The 15,474-nt window shown below is 39.4% G+C and overlaps 1 protein-coding gene across 1 annotated transcript in view; it reads left to right on the plus strand.

The window, feature by feature from the left end:
* Positions 1-15,474, plus strand: part of LOC306882977 (glypican-3) — a 152,326-nt gene that overhangs the window by 115,084 nt on the left and 21,768 nt on the right. The window contains exon 7 of the mRNA XM_079438015.1: positions 13,305-13,509. Within this exon, the coding sequence (XP_079294141.1) occupies positions 13,305-13,509 (205 nt within the window). The remainder of the gene's footprint in view (positions 1-13,304; positions 13,510-15,474) is intronic.

Below are 15,474 nucleotides of genomic sequence, written 5' to 3' on the forward strand. Positions count from 1 at the left end.
GGGTATTGAGTTACTGTTCAAAAAAAGGCCTGTTCCCAGCGGAGCTCAGGGGATAGTGGTGAAACACTGCAATTATCTGATTGGTCTTTGATTATAGAAGTTCCCTCCAGCGTTGAGATGTGTCTACCATGTGTAGGGCAGAGAGGTGAGCATATATTACATGTCACTTCTCATGTTGTCCTAGATTTGTGGAATGTTCTGTGAAAAATTAGATGCTCTGTTTTTTCTTTTTTCACGTAGTATGGGAAAGAACTCTAGGCTAGATTGTTCATGCACACTCACTTTTTCTCTCATTTCCTGATTGGAACTTTTCTCTGCATTTCTTTCCCCCCGTTTTATGCCCTCACTTTCTTCTTCTCTCTGTCTTTGAACTCCACCCTACATTTCTTATGCTTTTTCTCCCATGTTAATCCCACTTTCTTGCCCGCTCTCCTTCCTGACTGTGTTGAGTTGTATGTGACACACTCCAGTCCCGCAGCCCTCCTTCGCTCTAATTAGATCCAGCGGCAGGGATGGAGAGAGAGGGAGGGCTGCAGGTAAGGCAGGAGAGCAGACAGAAAAACAAACCAGAGCTCCACATTCCAGCACGCAGCCTCACGTCCTGCTGCCGCTGACTCCACCAGGAGCTGTACACTCCACACCTCATCTACTCGAGTAAAAAGTACAAAAATGTACCAAGCTCCAAAGGCCTCTTCACATCAGACATGAGCTAAAAAAGGGAACTGTTGCAGATTAATGTCTGTGCACTCTAAAGTTAAACAAGTAACCATCTATCTGAATGAAAACCAAGTTTACTCCAGGACTAAAAGATGGCAGTGGTTGACAAATTTGCTCTGTACAATACAGTAGGTTTTATGTGAATTTGGGCATGGTAACAATTATTCGTTTTTTAGTAATATCAAAATAATATTTAAAAAATTTGGGCCAGATTTGGGAATGGATTTGTTTTGTTTTTTGAAAACTTAAAAAAAAAAAATTTTTTTTAGAAAGGATGAATCAACATTAATCAAAAATGAAATTTATAATATTACAAAAAATGCTTATTAAATAATGTTCTTTTGAGCTTTCTATTCATCAAAGTATCTTTTGAATGAATCTGATTTCTGAAGGATCATGTGACACTGAAGACTGGAGTAATGACTGCTGAAAATTCATATTTGCTATCACAGGAATAAATTATTTTAAATTAAACTGTATTGTACTATTTATAATATAAAATTTACTGGTTTAATCTGAGTCCTTGAACTTCTGTGATGGTATGTGAAGTACATGAGGTTCAACTGTGGGTGGTAGTTTGAAGGTTATTAAATGAATCCTGCCATGGTCGCTTGAGTCTAAGTACACACAAACACATATTTAGGCAAATTATCTACACACACACACACACACACTTCAAATAGTAGCTTAATGTGTTTCAGTGGATGCCGGTCTTTTTGAAGGTGTGCAACTATGAGGGTTTCTCAAATAAACTGTGACACCTGACATTAAAGCAGTCTAGAAAGACCTCCATAAATCCAGAGTAGAGTGGGGGCTGCGTTTAACCACCATCCCAGCGCCGCACCTGATGGCCTTTGCATGCCTCTGTTCTCAACGGCTTGATTTGCTGTGGCCCTCGCACCAAAAACTCCCATATAGATAACTTTCCTTTTAGAAAAAATGCAGTCTTCTTTTTCTGACAACCTTAATGTGTCTCACGTGGTCTCTCTCCAGCTTTTTCTCTCTTATGCTTTTTTGCTTTCAAACACTTCACCTTTTATTTTTCATTGCTTCATTCTCTACTTTAGTTTTTTTATGCCCACTCTAATTTTCATTCAGTAGCCATAAATGATAATATTTTGATTGTTTCTCCTAAACAATGAGAATAAATGGAGAGCAAAATGCTTTTAAGTTGTTGCCTTCTAAGAAAAAGACTAGTAATCTCATATGTTTCTAGAAGAATGTTTAGAAGAGATCTCAACAATGTTATATACTGTGCTCATTAATTGGTCATTATCTGTTTATCAACAATCAATCTCAAAAATATTTCAGGTTTATGCCATTCATCCTTGTGTGGCCACGCCATATCCACAAATAGAGAAAAAAGGTCTCCGGCAGCAGATATGCTACTTGATTTCTGTAATGATGTAGGTTTATTTTAAAAATTAAGGTTCTTTACAGGCATTGATGGTTCCATGAAGAACTTTAAACATCAGTGGAACCTTTTCATTCCACAAAAGGTTCTTTAGATTATTAAATGCTCTTCACACTAAGAAAAAATGGTTCTTTTAAGAACTGTTGAAAGGTTCTTTGAGGAACCTAAAATGGTCCTATGGCATCACTGCAAAAATCTCCTTTATTTTTAAGAGTGTTGTAGGACTTTCTTCTTCCTGTTAGCAGGTCTTGTAGTAGAATAATACATCTGTTCCAGTATGTTGATCACAGGGAAACAACTACAATAACTAAAACCATCTGATTCATTCACACAGAAATCAGTGCTTAAACACTTTTGAAGTATCATGCATTTTCATGTCTCAACCACAGATGGTGATAAAGAGGCCAAAGGTCTGTAAAGTACAGTCAAATTTAATTTGAGAGACACTTTGGTTCATCTTAGAGATTTTGCTGCCTTAAAAGCTTAGTTAACTGTAGTTACCCACTTTTTATTAATAGCATGCAGTGTAGTTAAAGTTAAACTACTTTTCAAAAGGGTAGTTTGAAAACTAATTTCAAAGTCGTTTCTGATTGTCTCATTGATGTCTATTTTTATTTCCACTAAGGAATTTTAAAAGAAACACCTGAGACAAAATTGATAGTTAAATAAAACCCCATGAAGTCTCATGAGTTATGAAACGGGCAACCTCTGGGCACTTTCTTACATCTCTCCACTGCCGTTCCCTCTAAAGTAGATTCTCACATTCCCTCCTTCTCCTCCATCCCCCTCTCTTTTTCATCTATCTGTTCCTCTCTCCCCTGCTGTCTAGGAGGTCAGACGGAGCACATGAGAGGTCTTTTCCTTCCAATTAGTTAGCTGCTAATGAGGCTGAAGCCCCCGGACCCTCCTCCCAGCAGTGCTTTCAGCAAAGCCCCCTCATCCCGTGGGCCAGAAGTTTTGTGCCCCCTACTGCCACCAATCTACCCCCACCCACTTCAGCTGCCCCACTGGCTACAATTACTACACAGCCAGCCAACAGCCCTATAACCAGAGCTCATCTGTGCTGAAGGAAACGGGATACACCTTACATGGTCTCGGGCAAACCTGTTTACTAACAGGACGTATTTGTTATCCTGATTTGCTGGAAAGACTTCCTGTGACATGGAAATGTTACAGAGGGCACTTCCTGAGTCACTGACCGACCAGAAATACGGTACTTACTATAATAGGGATGCAAAATAAACAAAAGTGCATGTATTAACTGAAGTGTTCCCAAACACATGTCTCACCTCATCTACAGCTGTGCAGATAGACCGATAGTCTCACCATTGGTTGAGCTAGAAGATTTAATGTTGAACTGCTCATACAAACTCTTCAGGAAGTTAAACGTATCGTAACATTTATTATCATTCTCCGTGTCTCCCCCAAGAATATTGTAGTTTTGAATTTCTTGATTTTGTTTTAAAATTTGTTTTAAATTTCCGTTTAATTTTAGATTCATTAATGGTTTGTTTATATATTTGAATTTTAGCAGTTTTACTTGAGGAATTACCAGAATACTTCCAGAGTCATTTAAATCTAAAATAAGCAAGACCTTTTCATTTAAGACTTAAATTTAAGGCAAGCAATTCAATGCATTTAAAGTAAGAGGAAAAGTTGAATAGTTATTATTATATACTGCCATTTAAGAAATTAATATGATCAAAAATTGGTCAAAAGTGACAGTTAAGACATTTATAATAATGCAAAATATTTCTGATTCAGATAGTATAATGTAATATAATATCATATAATATAGTTCTATTTAAAAAATCCTGAAAAAGTATATCACACATCAAATGTATACAAAATATTAAGCAGCACAACTTTTCATTGATAATAATAAGAAAGGTTTCTTGAGCAGCAAATCAGCATATATCTATAAGTATCATGTGACACTGAAGATTGGAGTAATGATGCTGAAAATACAGCTTTGCATCACAGGAAAAATGGCATTTTAAAATATATTAATTAAAACAGTTATTTTAAAATTGTAATAATATTTCACAGTTACAGTTTTACTGTATTTTGATTAAATAAATGAAGCTTTGGTGAGCATAAGAGACTTCTTTCAAAAACATAAAAATTCAACTATTACAGACCCTAAACGTTTAAACGGTTGTGTATATTGAATGTTTTGAGTAAGCAGTGGAAATTTAGCAAAGCATGCTTAATTTGGTTAGACGGAAATGACAAAAGCATGCAGAGATTCACAAAAGTTCTGATTATTCTGCTATATTAATGACTATGAACACCTTTACTTTTTTTTAAACATTATTTTTGATGATGATGATGATTATTATTGCGTGTGTGTGTAGTTTAACTATGTGTTGTTAGTTTTATGTAATTTTAGTTTTTCGTTTAATTAATTTTTTTAAGCTTGGTTTTACATGAGTAGTTTTGGTTTAGGAAAGTATATGGTCTATGCTCTGTCGCCCCACCAGGAGCCGTGCCTCGCATCTGGGGGTCAGTGTTCATGACAAACATGATTCTTGTTGCCTCGTGAGTGCTGTAAACTGAATACATTGAGATGTGGTTGTGTTCGAGGGAGAGAGGTTTACAGGTGGAAGGGTTATGGCCGTGTTGTTTCTCAGGCTGTAGTGAAACTCAAGCCTCCCCTGGGCTCTCTGTGAGATTTGCCTCTATGTGCTGTTTCTCATGACTCATCCGTATCTCCCAGCGTGAGCCGAGAGAGGAACCTCAGAGAAACGCGGCACTCCATCAGCGGCCTCACTGGAAAACACAACAGGAACCTCTCGGGGGGTCAGAGGTCTCACTTCCTGTTTCCTCTCCGTGCAGGGTCATCATAGGGTCTCCTCTGTCTCTCTTTCCTTTTGTTACAGGGGCCTCATAGCGCAAATCAATGTCTCTACAATGTAGCAGTTATATTATATGAGAAAGGCAGAAGAGGAAGGAGGCAGCACTCACACATGTGGCATACTGCTCAGTGTCAGTGCTTAAGATAAGCCTTCAGCGAGACCTGGGACGTTTCTGAAAATACTCACACACATTTCTAGACTGCATGTATGGATCTTTTCAAGCTGCTTGTACTATAGATCATATTAACTCTTACATCTGTCTGCATAAATGTGAAAAAGTGGTGAGGTTATAGATCAGAGTTGTCAGACTCATTTTAAAACCAAAGGGAGCTTGAGGAATTATGCGAAACACAAGAGGATTTTAGATAACACGGGGCCTAATACTGCACATATGAAATTAATAATACAGAGTGCTTTTTGGAAATAGGGAGGTGTTATACGAAGACATTTAATTACTGACTATTATGTTATTAAAATTAATCAAACAGCAATATTGACAAGCAAAAGAGAAAATCACACACTTCTTTTGGCTAGAAGCAGTCTAAAATCATACATAATTTGTGCTAAAAACAAACTTAATTTAAAATCTAACCGAATCAGTATTAATGTTATGTATGATCAGTCAGTAATTAAAATTATGAAACTGACTTTTTTTGTTATAGAATTCAGCTCACTAATAGGGAAGATTATTATAAAATAAGGACTTAAATGTCAGTTTTTCTCTCACAAACCTATTGTGTGGCTCTAGTGTATATATACGTAGCACATGAATCATGTGGACTACTATGTGTGTTTAAATCACGCTTTTAAAATTACCTCATATATCAAGGTTTTTCAAGGCCATGGGAACCCTAGTTCTTTAAAGAAAAATAAAAGTTTTTGAGGGGATGAATTAAGATAAGTTGTTTTATATTGTTTTAATGATTGTTTTGTCTTGTTTTAAATCATTTTAAGTCTTCATGGAAGTTTGCTGAGGCCCCCTAGTGGGCCCCGGCTCCCTAGTTGAGAATCTGTGCTTTAAAGTACACAATGTGTGTCCATGAGAGAATGCTGAGCTGGGAATCAGATGGTGATATCAGATGCACTGCTTTCAGACCACATGACTCTGGGAACGATGGCGATAACATGTCAAGCCCTGGAGCAGAAGACAAACAAAGCCTGTCCTCAGACACTAATTAGATTTAGCCAGCAGCCCTCGTATCCGAAACTCTTTAAGCTCCCACTGCTCTGTCAAACAATTGCCTGCATTTACTGCAAACATGCCAACATTAACACTGCTAGATAAAAGTACTGCAAATTCTCTTCTCTTTCTTTGACTTCATTTTTTTTTTTTTTTTTTTTTTGTGAACAGTGCAAGATAAATCATATATAAATTTAATTTCATCACAGATCTTGCAGACATATTTTTATACAAACATAAACAACAATGAAGCCCACCTTTCTGAATCTGTGTAGCTTTGCCTCCCTTTTTTTCTTCAAATGATCAATTCTTTGTTCAAAGGCACGCAAATCTGTCATTTGTTTTGCTTTCTTTGATAAATGGCAATGTTACAGCACTGGGGAAGCTACTACAGAAACTTGTTTAGATTGCAAAGGAACCGATTCAGACGAATGTGGTAAAACACTCATAAATCATCTTTGGAGAAGCCCACACCCAGGCCGCTAGAGGAGGCCTGCTCTTTGTGCTCCTGTCCCAACAGGTATTAGTTCTAGGAAATGAATCTGTCTCTTTCATCTGTCTCAGACGTACTGTGTCTTGCGTGACTGCCTCTGCTTCAGACAGGTGAGAGGGGATGCCGGGACAGAGAAAGGGAATAAAGGTCCACAAAACCCCTCTCTTCATCACCTCACATTCAATAAATGTTGAGTAATGCATGAAACGTGCACGCATGCGGGGTTGTATTGAAGTTTCCATGACTAACACAGTGAAAATGTACCAGTTTTATCCCTTCTTTCCTCATGTATGAACCACAACAACTAAAGTGGCTGTAAGGTCCTCACTCACTCATTCTGGCTGTTTTTGTGTGTGTGACCTTTAGTTGTTTTCATATAAATGAGGAAATTCAAAAGCACTGTATGTAGGGCAGAGGTCATAATGTAATCATTTTAAGAATGCAGGAAATTACAATTCAAACGAAATTACACTGAGGTTAAGCACCAGGCTTATTCGATTATTCAGATTCTTTTCTAAAGAACGATGTGCCCTGCGAGCATTTGAGAGTGTTCATAGTGCTCCAGATTAAACCGCAGCAGTGCTGTTCATTAAGTTTGGGATCAGTAAGATTTTTTTATGTTTTTGAAATTTATGCTTAACAAGACTGCAGGTATTTGAGCAAAAAATACAGTAAAAAATAGTACAATAATATAATATTGTGAAATATTTTTACAATTTCTCTTCAGTCCTCTTCAGTGTCACATAATCCTTCAGAAATCATTCTTATATGTTGATTCGCTGCTCGAGAAACATTATTGTCAATGTTGAAAACAGCTGTGCTGCTTAATATTTTTGTGGAAACTGTGATAGATTTTCTTCCAAGATTCTTTGATGAATAGAAAATTCAAAAGACCAGCATTCTTTTGTAATACACATTTTTTTGTAACATTATAATTGTCTTTACTGTCACTTTTGATCAGATCAATAAAAGTAATTTCTCTCTCTCTCCAGGAAAAAAATCTTACCGCAAACTTCTGAACTGTAGTGCATGTAAGTGGAGCTGTTTCATATATAGTACAGCAGCATGCAGAGCACCATATGAACAGACCACAAGCTATGGCACAAGTCCAGACATGTTCGTTTTTCCTCTTGAACAGGCACAATACACGGTATGATGCTAATCAGAGGTAGGATGAAAAAAAGTCTTCGCTCCATTTCATCCGGTTTTCTCGGCTTCTCTCTCTCGCAAACACATAAACATGTAAGCTGCTGTAAAGGGAAGCTGTGTCCCTGTACTGACCCTGTTTGGGTTTCACTTCAGAGCGGTGACACGCTGGATATGGTGCTGCAGTGCGAGGGCCAAACCACAGGCTTTATCTCCGTCCCCTCTGGGGTCTTTATACCCCGGCCATACACAACCCTCAACTGCTCACTGCCGCCCCACAGCGTGTGTTGTGGTTACCAGAAAGAGAGACGGAGAAAAAAAGTCTTGTCCTCTCATGTTTTCTCCACAGTAGGTGGACTTGTTTTTTGTCAGTGTTGGAGATGTATTGTAGGACTGACTAAGGAAAGAGATCAAAAGAGAACTTTTGATGCAAAACTTGTTTTAGAGAGGAAACGGAAAGAGATGGACTGGAAGCCACATTTCCAATAAAGACATTTTAAAAAGTAATTTTTTTTTTTTTTTATCTTGTACTTTAATTTAGACTTTTTTCATGAAATTGTAAGAATTAATTCAGATTTTTGCACTTATGAGTTTACATCTCGCAATTCCAACATGGAATCAAAAATAAAAAGGTAATTGCAACATTTTATCTCATTTTTGTCTCACAATTGTAAGTTTGTATCTCACAATTTTGAATTCATATTATGCAGTTTTGAGTTTATATCTCGCAGTTCTGAAAAAAGTCAGAAACCTGTTTCGTGAGATAAAAAGTCTGAAACATGCTTTCATAAAATGGAGGTAATCTAGGCATATTTGAGGTGCGTTTTAATACAAGAATAACTATTACAGCTGTTAAAAAATCAGTTTAAAGATTGAAACAAGCTCCTAACTTTAAGTTTAAACTTCACTGTACTCTTCTTGTTTATGCTACAAATACATGAATATCTCAAATCAGGGGATTTCAAGGGGTTGCAAGGGAATGTAGAAAAACATGATATATATTTATTTACAGAATCTTAGCAACCCCAAAGCAACACTCACCCACAAGACCATATTGTCACGGCAGCAGGTTTTCTGGATGAGATCTGCGCTGGGCTAATCATTGTTTAGTCATGGTGTTATAATTTCCAGAAACCTGTCTCTGAGTTTTCTCCTCTTATACACGCTCCATTGCTTGTTTGCTTGATTAAACGGTAAACTGCCATGTGGCATTACTATATTGCTCTGAGTGCTGACCCTGAGCAGAGTTCAGGCCTGGCGTGAGGCTCAGCGACAGGTCTGTGGTCACTGCCTCTCTCTTGCCACTGAGCACTTTGCCATGTGTTGGCCTTTTGTGAGTTTGTGAGCTGAGTTTTCCTTTGCGTTCTGTGCAGTAAGGGAAAGAAGGGATCGCATGGCTGAACAGACACTAATTGCATTTTTTGCATTGAGCTCCGCTGCATTCCTCTGTGTTCCCGAAGCCTCTGGACCGCAGAGAGAAAGAGGAGGAGGGGAGTCCTCAAGTATGAGGCTTGTTCTTGATTTATCAAGCATATTTTGTTTTATTTGTGTTCTCTGTGCTTCCTTGAGGCTCTCCAGTATGTGCCAGGCTTGTTTCACAGCAGCAGCATTACTGCATCTGACACATAGCATTGTGTCCTCACACCGACAGTATTGATCTAAGAAAATAAAAGTGATATCTGGGTTAATATATTGATTAACTGAAAATATTTATCAGTGTTTATCATGAGTTGGCCATTGGGAATTGTTACCACAGTTATTACATAGGGCATAGGGTAAGTAAATATCAGTAAAGGGGGGCACATTTACCAAGGAACCAAACCCAATGTTTAGAGCATAGACTACATACTGCTTAAGTTGTCTGGCTTGCTGAATAGACAGTGTTTGTGCGCCTGTCACTGTGTAACACGTCTTTTTTTCAAACAATGGGTGAGTAATTCACTCCATTGTTTTATATAGCTTCATAAAAGCCTATATTGCAAAACACTGAGTTGTTAAATAGGTTTGTAGTGAATTTTCATAGTGTTCCTGCTGAATTCAGCACACAATGTGTGACAAAAATAGACTCCAAAATACTAGTCAGCAGTCGCACATGCTCTTCTGTTATACAGCTTTGTGTTCAGTGTGAATGCTGTAATCTGTTAACATGGTAAGCAAAATAAATGCATACTGCCTTTGCATGCAATGTGAGTTTATTGCTTTAAAGCAGGGGTTGGCTAGTAAGTTTGGAATCGGGCCAAAAAAACATTTCACCACTAGATGGTGGGCCATTTAAGATATTAATTGATGAAAATGCAACCAGAATTGCCTGTGACTGACTGTTACAGTGTATTTTGTAACTGGTAGTGAGCTGTTACTCTGTGTAAAATCCTGCGACAGTCAAAAAGCCACATTTGTGTGGCAGTGTCCGATCATAGTATGTGAGCGGAGTGGAGCATCAACAATTCCTCCTCCGCGCTCCGAGCATTTAATAATCACTCCGCTCCCGCTCCACTCCGAGCTCACTGATATCAGAAACACCGCTCCGCATCTAAAGTATTTCAGCAAGTTTGAAATATCACAGTTATCACTATGCCCGTTTCTGCCACTCAATAAAAAATAAAAAAAAGCTTATTGCAACTTTTTATCTCACAATTCAGATTTTTTTTTTTCACAGAATTGTGAGATATAAACTCGCAATTGCGTGTTATAAAGTCAGAATTGCGAGTTAAAGTCCAGTTTTGAGGGGGGGCGGGAAGACTGATATGTTCTCATAATTGTGTGTTTATATCTCAGAATTATGACTTTTTAAATCGCAATTGCGAGTTTATATCACGCAATTCTCAGAAAAAAAAAGTTAGCTGTCAGCTGAAAATATTCAGAAGGAACAAGTAAATTCCTTGAGAACTATACCTTCCCGCTCATGTCCACTGCAGTCATCATAGCCTTCACATTCTTTCTGATTTGAGTGATCCTATTCTATCTAGCTAGCTAAATATGTTTAACATGTGAATTCTTGCTAAATATGCAGTTATATTATGGGTCGTTGGCATTAATTGTACTCGTGACAGAGCGGTGATGGAGCGAGTGAAAACCACGACACTCCGACTTTTAAAAAATCCGCTCCTCGCTCCATTCAAAATCACACCGCTCCACTCATACTCTGATTGTGAGTAACTGTTGCTGTCATGACAGATCTATTTCAGAACCAGCCGCTATCAAAATAATCTGGCTACGGGCGCGGGCCAGATATTATTGCTGGCGGGCCACTTTTGGCCCGCGGGCCTCCTGTTGCCGACTACTGCTTTAAAGCATGAATAAATTCCCCTTTTCCTTCACTGTAACACAGTGGCACCAGAAATGTACTCTAACCAGCCAAACCAAAGCATCCTGTACTACCTCAGCTGGCCACTGCACGTGTGTGTGTGTGTGTGTGTGTGTAGGGCGGCAAGTGGCTGTGCTCCATCCATACGGCCTACTCTCCATACACCCAGTGCCAAACGGGCAGCCAAACAGTTGTCCTTAAGCTTTTCTCTTTTCTTTTCTCCCTCTACCTTTTTTAGAGTTTGTTTTAAAATACCCTTGACCGCATTTCTCTCTCTCTTTTTCTCTTTACGACTGTTTGCTTTCAGAGTTTAAATGGTTTGTGGGGACGGCCCGTCTCACGTTGTTACTGGGCAACGGTCTTCAGGAAGGAATTCAGAGCCCTCAGTAAATGTGCTTAGGGCTTAGACTCATACAGCTCTCCAAAAACATGCTGTTGAAACAAGAGAGCTGAGTGCATTAAAGGCCCATTCCTCACACAGGGAAAACAGGCGCGTTTGTTGTTATTTCAGTTTCATTAACAGCACAAGTCATTGAGGGAGTGCAGTTTCACTAGGTGGCGCTATCCCAAGCTCATTTTCACACCGTTATCAGGCATCTTTTGTCCGTTTTATGCTTTTTGGTGTCATTGCCAGTGGGCAAACTGCATAAATGAATCAGTTTCTCTGTCACTTCTATAACCGGCCCTGCGGACTTGTTCAAACAGAGGCGGTCTGTGCCTCCCGTGTTTCAGGCTTGAATGGAGGCCTGTGTGGAGATCTGGTGGAATATGTTGTATGACTTTCCCTGCTGACCTCCTGAGAATGTGCTGACATTAAATCACAGATGGAGGGGTTTGTATGTTTACTAAGGCCTGTTTATCTTCTGAGGGTTATAATATAATAATAATTATCCATTTTTTAGAGAGAGAGAGAGAGAGCTGTGTGCTGGTCAGAAGCTGTTGCCCTATGATTTGTTTCGGAGCGAAGCCATCCATAGCCAGACCCATCTGATCTCAATTTTCTCCTGTAGACAAAAACAACAACAGCGACGAAAAAAACCCCAACAACAACAAGCACATGCTTGTGTCCGCACATCGGAAGGAAATCAACAAAAGAAGGAGACAGAGTAGAAAGATTAAAGGAAAAGCAGAGGTCGGAGGGGGACTATGGAATTTTCAGCAATTATAGTTTGGCAAAACACAACAGCGGTCGATGTAGGAATCAACTCATTTAACGTTCATCCTTTTATGCCTGACTCTATTTCAGTGCAGTACTGTTTAAAAAGAAAGACATGAAAAAGTATTTTGGAAATAAATTGCTTGATGAGATCATTTAACTTTATATATTTAACCTTATCATGCTCAAAATCAATCCTCAATGTGAAGTTTTAAACATACCACATATGCCACATACCACACATATGAAGCAATTTATGAAATTTCATTTTTGTCAGGAAGCAGCTGATCTGTTTAACCCAAAATTAAATCTAATTTTGGATTTTAATTTCCACAGTCATCTCTCAGATATTACTCAGAGTTTATCCAGTAAATCTAACTAGCTTCCACCCATCGTGTTGGCCATTTTTCTCAGTATTCTGAAATCACTGTGAAAAAATATTTGACTTTTAGCACTAACAAATTAATTTCACCATGACTTTGTTTGACAGTTTTCATCTACAGTGTGATTATGATCTGAACACAAATCCTAATCTCATACTGATATACGATACATTTTCTAGAGCAGGGATTCCAAAACATTCAACCCAACCTCTTTAACCAAAAATGTTTACTTGAAGTGTCCCTTGAGTTTTCAAGTTAACATTTAAAAAATGTAACACATTTCCATACCCCAGTTTGGGAAACCCTGTCCTAGAGTAGCATCCAATAGCGGTTATAGCATATCTGTTCATTAGAAGTGTAATGTTTTTTCTATTTTTCCACCACACTCAATGCTAACGGTCAATGTCCAGCCCTCTCTCCACCCTCAATACCACGACTGAGGTGCCCTTGAGCAAGGCACCGAACCCCCAACTGCTTCCCGGGCGCCGCAGCATAAATGGCTGCCCACTGCTCCGGGTGTGTGTTCACGGTGTGTGTGTGTGTGTTCACTGCTGTGTGTGTGCACGATAGATGGGTTAAATGCAGAGCACAAATTCCGAGTATGGGTCACCATACTTGGCAGTATGTCACTTCACTCACTCTTTTCTCTGTAGCTTTTGCGGAGGGTGACGTTGCCTGAAAAGCGATGGAGGGCTCGACCAGGAGGGGGCGCTGCGAGGAGAGACCCAGCCGGACAGGGCCAGGCAGACGAGGATGAGGAGGGTCTGGAAAGCGGGGATTGTGATGATGAAGATGAGTGTACTGGTGTTTCTGGACTCGGGCCGCCTCCGAGACGCAAACGCCTGCGCATCTTTGCAGGTCAGTGATATAGCACCCATTGGAACTCATTTTTAGTGTCAGTGAGTTTTTAACTGGTGCTGCTGTAAATTTGAATAAAGGGTTAAATCACCCAAAAATTTTAATTCTGTCAGTAAGCACTAACCCTCATGTTGTTCTTTGGAACACAACTTAAAGGGGTCATCGGATGCCCATTTTCCACAAGTTGATATGATTCTTTAGGGTCTTAATGAAAAGTCTATAACATACTTTGATTAAAATTTCTCAATGGTAGTGTAAAAACACCATTTTTACCTTGTCAAAATCAGCTCTGTTTACAACAACCCGTTCTGTTGAATGTCCCTTTAAAAGCTAATGAGCTCTGCTCACCTCGCCCCTCTCTTCTATGGGGTGACGAGCTGTTCTCTGAGACTGTAAACTGTAGCCGCATTCAGTCGCAAAACTTGCTAACTAGCACATTATTAGGAAAGGCGAATTGCAAAGATTCATAAAAAACCCTTATACTCACTCACTTCTTCTGTAGAAGCTGGATCACAAATGGTTTGCGCGAACATAGACACATTTAGGTAGATCGGGGACGCATTCCCTTCAAAAACAAACGTAATCCACTGCGTCTTCAGCGGCTTAGATTTCAGGAGTAAATAACGACTGCTATGTTCATTATTACATCCAACAACAGAACACCTCAGTCACGTAGGAGACATTTTTGTCTTCCCCTGCACCGGAGTCGACACAATGGTGGACAGCTCTCAGTTCACTCAGCTCTCTCAGGGCAGGTCTAAAGTAAGACGGCTTGTCAATCAATTATCGTGGGAGAGACCTGTGCAGAACTACGTCGTTCTGACAGGAATCTCAGAGCAGCCTGATTTGAGAAAGGGGATTTTAAAATAGGGATTTTAAAAGAGTGGATTTTTATCATTATAGGGTGGATGTGTACACACACTTCCAACACACATTTATGTTCAAACAACTTGAAAAGTGAATTTTGCATCCGGTGACCCCCTTTAAGATATTCTTAAAGAGCTTTCTGACCCTCTAGACATTAGTGCAACTACCACGTTCAAGGCCCAGAAAGGTTGTAAGGACATAATTCAAATTAAAATCGAAGACTGACGCTGAAGAGAAGACATTGTTGAATAATTTTATGTTTCTTTGTGCACAAAAAGTATTCTCTTACAGCTTCATAAAATTACTGTTGAACCACTGATGTCACATGGACTATTTTACCGATGTCCTTGATACCTTTCTGGGCCTTGAACATGTCAGTTGTGTTGCTGTCTATGCAGGGTCAGAAAGCTCTCGTATTTGATCAAAAATAAGGTCTTACAGGTTTGAAACAACATGAGGGTGAGTAATTAATGACAGAATTGTCATTTTTGGGTGAACTAACCCTTTATTGTTGCCCCAACTTCACAGGTTACAGGTAGCTGTGTATAATCAGTGACCTCACGACCCTATCATTGTCGGAGGGAACAAACAGGGTACATGGGAGATGTTCCCTTTGATGCAAAACAAAGCACAAAAGAACCAACAAACCATGTTAGTGCAAAGAAACTAAACAGAGGCAAAGAATAACAGTAGAAGGGCAGGAACAAGGAGTTTGATACTGACTGACAAAGCCGGACCAGCTGAGCAAACACAACAGAGGGAGTTGTCGTCCTGGTCGTGTTGTTGTGGCAGAGATTTGGGCTCTCAGGGTAGCGCCGCAAGGGGCCCAGGGTTACACTGAGAATCCCACTTATAAAGCACATGTGGAAGGACAGGATAACGCACATATCAGCACTCAAGTTTACACTGAGGAAGTGAAGCGGTGATAAAATGTCCAGCATCAAGCGCTGAGGTCTGAAAGCGCTCTGAACTTCTGAGCTGGTGGTGTTTGTGTGTGCCTCCTCCCTCCCTCTTGCAGAAGATTTACTGCTTTAATTATTAAGAATGAAGAGAATGCGTTTTGGGTGCTGGGATGAACAGTTGGCGATATATCTTTCC

The sequence above is a fragment of the Barbus barbus genome (assembly GCF_936440315.1).
Source record: "Barbus barbus genome assembly, chromosome: 17".
NCBI classification, from domain to species: Eukaryota; Metazoa; Chordata; class Actinopteri; order Cypriniformes; family Cyprinidae; genus Barbus; species Barbus barbus.